At 38.4% G+C, this 7,533-nt stretch overlaps 1 protein-coding gene across 3 annotated transcripts; it reads left to right on the top strand.

Annotated features, from left to right (window-relative positions):
- Positions 1–730: 730 nt before the first annotated feature.
- Positions 731–7,004, top strand: LOC141614085 (putative disease resistance protein RGA1). Of its 3 annotated transcripts, XM_074432843.1 has the most exons (5): positions 731–3,043; positions 3,179–4,834; positions 5,482–5,808; positions 5,949–6,142; positions 6,718–7,004. In XM_074432843.1, exons 1-2 carry the CDS (start codon positions 744–746, stop codon positions 4,818–4,820), a joined length of 3,942 nt encoding a protein of 1,313 aa, XP_074288944.1. In that variant the 5' UTR covers positions 731–743; the 3' UTR covers positions 4,821–4,834; positions 5,482–5,808; positions 5,949–6,142; positions 6,718–7,004. The 3 variants fall into 3 exon arrangements, with proteins under 3 accessions (XP_074288944.1, XP_074288941.1, XP_074288940.1); XM_074432840.1 differs by having other exon boundaries at positions 731–4,834; positions 6,013–6,142; XM_074432839.1 differs by having other exon boundaries at positions 731–4,834.
- Positions 7,005–7,533: the final 529 nt, after the last annotated feature.

Below are 7,533 nucleotides of genomic sequence, written 5' to 3'. Positions count from 1 at the left end.
AAAAGGTCATCTGTTTTAGCAAAAAAATGGAGTTATGATGGCAGTCTTGCAGGAAATGTTCAGAAAATAGTCGAAGTTTGCACCATTTTTGAGTAGGAAAATGAATATAATTCGCAATCGAGCTTATAATTTCGATTGTTTGAGTGTAATAGACCTACTCTCACATGGTACTTGTTCAAAAATATCATGGAGACTTTTTCAATAGGAGTAATGCAGAAATGGAACAATGAAAATGATTTTGGGAATACTCAAATTTGGGATTAGATTTGGTGAATTGGATAAATTTGGATTATTCTCGACGAAACTGTCCAATTAAAAGAAAAATGTTTATTTTGATAATAACGTATAGAAAAATTGAGTTAATTTGTGTAATTGAGAGGACAGTCATCACTGCTGCTGCCTAAAATACAATCAGAATTAAAACGTTAAAACGCTGTTTATTGACCGTGATTCTTAAATTAAGTATCTTGAGAGACCGTCTCAATTAAAGCAATGCGAAATATACTTGAAACCGGGAATAAACTCTACCATTTCATTTTCCACTATAGAATTGGAGCCTCAGAAGTCCACTTGTTCACAAGATAATACCTACTAGGAAGCTGCTGCTGCACCTCAATGACACCTACTAGGAAGCTGCTGCTGCTGCACCTCTTATTATATAAACATCACCATTTATGAAGTTGTAGTCATCACTCAAAACACACATTTTCATCCCTTTTATCACCTGCTCATTTCACAAAGCTATGGCTGATTTGGGAGCATTGATCTCCATTGCTGAAAATGTCTTTAAACTCTTACAATCTCCTGTCCTCAAAAACATGAGGGACTGGGAATCCGATCTCGGAAAACTTAACAAATCTGTCTCCTTCATCAAGGATATGCTCCTCGATGTGGAAGCCAAACCTGAGCTCTCCCGTGTAGAACAACGCTGGGTTGACGAGTTGAATGAAGTTCTTTACGAAGCTGATGATCTCTTTGATGAGGTCATCACTATCGCTAAGCAGAAGGAACTCAATGCTCCAGGTGCTAAGTTCTCCAAGAAGGTCTTAGATAAGGTGAGTCATTTCTTTTCTTCTAAGAATCGTATTCTTGTTAGTTATAATACTTCTCAAGAGGTTAAGAGCATCCAGAAAAAGTTGGATGCTATAGCTAAGGATCATGCTAGATATGACTTTAAGGTTGACCCTCAGGCTACTTTGAAAAGGAAAGAGGACACTTGTTCCTTTTTAAATGCAACCCATGAGAATATAATTGGAAGGGAGGATGATGTGAAAGCGGTTGTAGACATGTTGCTTGACCCTAATGTTGAGGAAAATGTTGGATTTATTGTTGTTGTGGGAATAGGAGGGTTGGGCAAAACCGCTCTTGCCCGACTTGTGTATAATCACGATAGGGTCGGAACTAGATTTGAGAAGAAGTTATGGACATGTGTCTCCGACCAAGATGGAAAAGGATTAGATGTCCAAGCAATATTAGGTGATATTATAGAATCGTCAACAAATAAGAAGCCTAGTGATGTCTCCACTATGGAGTCCATGCAAACAAAACTTCAAGAAGAATTGAAAAATAAGGTTTACTTGCTTATATTAGACGATGTATGGACTGAAGATCCTAATGAGTGGAGTAAGCTGAGCAAATACTTGACAATTGGTGGTAGGGGAAGTAGAGTAGTCATTACTACACGTTCGGAGAAGACAGCTGAAGTGGTATTAGGAAAAGCCACTCACTCTAAAAAGTACATGTTACAAAGTTTGTCTGATGAGAATTCGTGGCATTTGTTTGCGCTCACGGCATTCGAACGAGAATCAGATGAAGCAAACGACCCTGAATTGATGACGATTGGCAAAAAAATTGTTAAAAAATGCTCTAATGTCCCCCTTGCTATAAAAGTTTTAGGAACTCTTTTATATGGGCAAACACATAAGTGGGAATCATTCGAAAAGAATCGAATACTTCACATTGAAACAACCAAGAATCCAATTATGTCTATCTTAAAACTCAGTTACAACAACCTCGAACCTCCTGTGAAAAATTGTTTTAGGTATTGTGCTTTATTCCCTAAGGATTTTGAAATGGACAAACGTGAGTTGATTAGTCTTTGGATGGCGCAAGGATACATTGGTGATAGTGAGGACTGCTTTTTAATCCTATTAAAACGGTGTTTTTTTCAAGATGTGGAAAGAGATGACTTAGGTGATATTGTATCATTGAAAATGCATGATTTAATGCACGATCTTGCTCAAGAAGTCGCCGGGGACGAGATTATTGTGTCAAATAGTCCGCCAAACAACTTAAGGAGAAAGCTTCGCCATTTATTTATTGATGCGAAAGAAGTGGCGATTAGCTATGTCCATGAAAGTAATATCCGTACATGTTATATGAATAACGTCCGCATTCATTCGGACGTGGTGAACACTCTAGTATCGAATTGGCGTTGTCTTAGATCGTTACGCTTGTATTTGCCGTTTGCCGGAAATTTGCCGGAGTCAATTGGAGATTTGTTACACTTAAGATATCTAGATCTCTCTAGAAATGGGAAGCTCAAGACTCTCCCGAAATCAATTACAAAATTATTTAATTTACAGAGTTTGATTTTGGAAGACTGTTGGAGCTTGAAAGAGTGGCCAAAAGATTTTTGCAAATTGGTAAATCTTAGACTCTTGGATATAAATTCGTGTTCAGGGTTGACTTGCATGCCTTTGGGCATTGACCAGTTGACTAATTTACGAGACCTAACCTACTATAACGTGAGAAAAGTGAGTCCAATTAGGAAGCAATTTGGGGGACAGCTGAAAGACTTAAAATTTCTTGTCAATTTAAGGGGTCGGCTTGAAATCAGGATCTGTGGAATTCTTGTAAGTGAGAATGAAAATAAATGGGAAGGCGGATATTTGGAGCACATTAAGAATCTGAAGGCAATATCAATATCTTTTAATGAAGAAGCTCGTGAATCCAATAATGAGGCTCTGATTGAAAGGCTGCAGCCAAATAGAAATCTCATGGAGTTGTCCTTGGATAATTATAATGGTACTGAAATTCCAAGGTGGGGAAGAGCACATGATGACTGGTCTATTATTCTTCCTAAACTTGTCAACATCCAGCTTGATAACTTTAAGAGGATACATGGTATCCCATTGTTGAGTAATTTGAAGCATCTGAAATTTTTGACTCTTTCCAGGTTGAGTAATTTGGAGTACATGGAACATGGTGCAATTAGCCGCGGTTGTTCTAGGTCAAAGGATGTATCATTTTTCCCATCCCTTGTGTATCTCCGTATTGATGGTTTGACAAGGTTGAAAGGATGGTGGGGTGGGGTCTGTGAAGGAGATAGCAGCAGCTGCATGCCACATTGGCAACCACCATTTCCTCGTCTCTCAAAATTGGCCATCGAAGAATGCCCTGAGTTGGCATCTCTTCCTCCTTGTCCGACCCTAGAATCCCTACACTTAACGAGAAGCAGTAAGTCGTTGCGGATATTACCCGGTCAAGGACCTGCAAATTTAGATCTCAAATTAAAGGTGTATGTAGACAGTGTGGGTTATCTCACTAATCTACCTGCTAGATGTCTTGCCGATATCGTGATACAAAACGATGATGAATTGAAGAGGTTACAGGAATGTGAAGAGGTGTTCAAGAGCTCTTATTCTTCTCTGCAAAAGCTTGAGATTATAAGGTGCAAAACGCTGACGAGTGTTTCAGAAGTGTCGGAACATCTCACTGCGTTGGAAGACTGGGCAATTACCTTTCCTAATCTTGTCGAGATTACGCTTAGTAATTGTGAGAGGTTGGATGGAATCCCATTGTTGAGTAATTTGAAGCATCTCAAAAGATTGACTCTTTCCAAGTTGAATAATTTGGAATACATGGAGATTAGTGCAATTAGCCGCATTGGTAGTTCTGGGTCAAAGGATATACCCTTTTTCCCATCCCTTGAGTATCTCAGTATTAATGGTTTGGAAAGGCTGAGAGGATGGTGGAAAGAGGTTGGTGAAGGTGATAGCAGCAGCTGCATGCCGCATTGGCAACCACCATTTCCTCGTCTTTCAAAATTACTAATCAACAATTGCCTCAAGTTGACATCTCTTCCTCCTTGTCCCAACCTAAAATCACTAAAGGTGAAGAGGAATAACAAAGCGTTGCGGATATTACCAGGTGAAGGACCTGCAAACTTAGATCTCAAATTCTATGTGGAAGTAGACAGTGTGGGCTATCTCGCTACACTGCTTGCCTTCCGCCTTACTCATATCAAGATTAGTGGCGATGAAGAATCAAAGAGGTTATCAGAAATTGAGGAGGTATTCAAGAGCTCTTCTTCCTTGCGAAGCCTTGAGATTGAGAACTGCGGAAGACTAACAAGTGTTATACCAGCGTTGGAGCATCTCACTGCGTTGGAGTCGCTATCACTAGGTGGTATACCTGTAGTGGACGAGGAATTCGAGGATGACATGCCTTGGAGATTCCTACGTCACAATCTCCGTTCCCTTGAGTTGAGGTCCCTTGACGCTCTGCGAATGCTGCCTAGAGGGATTAAGCACTTGACCGCCCTCGAAAAGCTCTCCATTACTGATTGTAAGTGGTTGAAAGCTCTACCGGAATGGATAGGCTGCTTATCATCACTTCAGTCCCTCACGATCAAACATTGCGACAACCTCAAATCACTAGGCGGAATCCAAAGCATCACTTCCCTTCAGAAACTTGTTATCTATGAATGTGTATACCTAGAAGAAACATGTGAAGAACCAAGGGGTAAAGAGTGGCCTAATATTCAGCACATTCCTCACATCTCCCTTGGAAAATATATGCTTATGCATAGACATTGATGCTACCACAAAAGGCATGTTTACTTCTGTTAAATTGTTTACTTTTTGTTAAATTTCTGTGTACAAAAATTCACTCTTTACCGTGTGAAGATTTGAGTTTTTCTCCTCTTAATCTCTTTCTGAGTCCTTTGACTCTTTTCACTTGTTTTTACCTTATTAGGAACTTGTTTAAGCTAAGTGTTGCATATGTGTTTCAAGAATCTGGGTTTGCTTAATGGTTACCTCGATCTTTAGGTCATAAATTCTCTTGCCATATCAACTTGCTTTGGATAATTTTATGTAATTATTTCTAACTTGTTTAAACAATGATGTTTCTTTGAAGTGAAGCATGTCAGATACTCAGATTGGTTGATTTCGGACGTTGAGGCCGAAATATGCCATTGATGAACTTATTTAAGTTTTCGTGTTCTTTGGATCACGAGTTTTCTAGTTTAAGTTGTATCACTTGACAAGTCAAGAAGTTATGTTTTATCATACTTTTTTCTTTCGACCTTATAGTGGTAGTTAAATAAGATGAGGTCCAAATGGTAAAACATTTGCTAATTTTGCTGTTCATCTGTGTTCTTCTTGTTAACTAACCAGCCTTATCAATTTAGATCTTTGTTAGTAGGAACATTCCATTGTTTGAAATTTGAATCTTTACTTGTCTTCTGTTATTTAGGTAACTATTCTACGTACGGAAACTTGTTGTTTATCAGGGTTTCTCATGAATATGCAACTGTTTGGAGCTGAGCAGAAGTTGATATCCGAGTCCCACCGACAGCTGATCAAGCGGCACTTGAACAACGTACTGCTGATGAGTAGACGCCTGCATCACGCAATGCAATTAGTCCCACTATAGACGGATATATCCCGTCTATAGTGGTGACATTTTTTAGCCCTACCATGCAACTTGTTGCTTGTCTTATGCTTAAAGTGGGTGGAGATTTGGCCCGTCTATAACTATAGACGGATAATGAGAATTTGTGCACGCAATGTGACATTCAAGGTAAAATCATTGACTTGTCTTGTTTGACACAACCTTTTTTTTTAGTGCAACAGTTCATGATCAACAGATAGTTAATGCAATTGGCTTTTCTTCCAAATCATTGTTGCATGACTGGGTTAACTGTTGAATTGCTTGGGCAGTATAAGCAGAAGGTTTTAGTGACTGACAGTCCGAACCTCTTAGAAGAAGCTACCCTGATTTCAGGTGGCAACCTTGAGAAGCCGGAAATATCCCTTGGCTCCACTGATGCTCGCTCTTTTAGGCAACAAGGGATTCCTGCAATTGGGTTTCTCCCATTGCTAATACTCCACCCCTATTCCATGACCACTATGAGGTAACTACTTTCTCTGCGTATTTAATGTATCTCGTGTATCTGTTTGGGAATTGGTAACTGTCCAGTTTTGATGCAATGCTCTATGAATGTCACTAACAACCTACTCCGTACACAGTATTTTCTTCGACCTTTCACTTTTGCAATCTTGACTCACAACTTTTCTAGTGGGGATTAAAGAGAGGCAAAGTAGAGGAAGGACTTTTATATCAAGCATTTAGTGTCCTATATGATTCTATTAAATATTGTGTCTCATCATTCCAAAATTCGACTCATGACAAGCTGGTAGCTGAATATGTACTCATGTATGACACCCGTAAGGAACATATGTCGTAACAACTGTCAAATGCCTCTAAGTAGTCGCATGCTGCAATTAAGTGGTCATGGAGCCGGGTTTCTTGTTACCATGGCTTTTTCTGAAACCAAGAGCCTAAGTAACTGAGACTGGGTTAGAAGTATCTGACGCACAGTGCATGCCGATGTTTCTTTACGCAATTTTGGAACCTGTAAGCTCATTCATATGCACTATGCAGTAGAGCTATTGCATTCTAACTGTCACTGTGTTTTCCTTGGTGCAGTTCCTAAATGAAGCAGAATATATGAAAGGAGTCGACGTTTATGCTTCGATCATTAAAGCTTATGCAATTTGAAGAACCAAAGGCCAATCAAAGATGAATTATAGTTCTGTGTTTCTCTGTTAAGCGGCATTCTTGTTTCATGTTGTAAGTTTACACCCATGCAATGTACAGATTTTGTAGGTTTTTTTTGTTTTAGCGAATAATTCGGTATGTTTAAAATAATCCTTCATTGGTATAGATTTGAAGCACTGATTGTTAATAGAGTATGCTCAAACCGAGTCTTGATACCCTCTTAATATGGACATTATTTATCTCCTAGAGGGACAGTCCGAGACTCATAATACGGAGTATAATCTACTATTTGCATAATAAACCTAAGACATAACTTCCCCGTGATCCGGGGAAGTAATGATAATATTAGTAGATTCATAACAAAAATTGAGTTGAATGTAAATTTTGGTCAAAGTTAAGGTCTTATATTACAAGTTACAACACAAATACCTGTGTAAGACGGTCTTGTACAAGTTTATTGAAGGTAAGACTCGACCAATTCAAACTTACCGAATGTAAATTGCAAAAGTGGCAATTTGCCCTTTTAACTTTGTCTAATGGTGAAATTAGGCCCCTTAAGTTTTATTTGTAGCAATCAAACCCCATAACTTTAGTGAAAAGTGAAATTAAACATCGTTATTTGATTTTTCATGAAATTCCACCAAAATTCATTTAATAATACAATTAATCAAATACAAAATTTATTTTTTATAACTTTATAACTTTTATAAAATATATAATTGTAATGGCGAGTATTTTCTTATA

Source organism: Silene latifolia, chromosome 1 (assembly GCF_048544455.1).
Source record: "Silene latifolia isolate original U9 population chromosome 1, ASM4854445v1, whole genome shotgun sequence".
NCBI lineage: Eukaryota > Viridiplantae > Streptophyta > Magnoliopsida > Caryophyllales > Caryophyllaceae > Silene > Silene latifolia.
This window is presented reverse-complemented; position numbering and strand designations above follow the sequence as displayed.

Excerpts from the sequence above, each read along its gene's own strand:
- LOC141614085 (XM_074432840.1), top strand. The coding sequence starts at position 744 with ATGGCTGATTTGGGAGCATTGATCTCCATTGCTGAAAATGTCTTTAAA.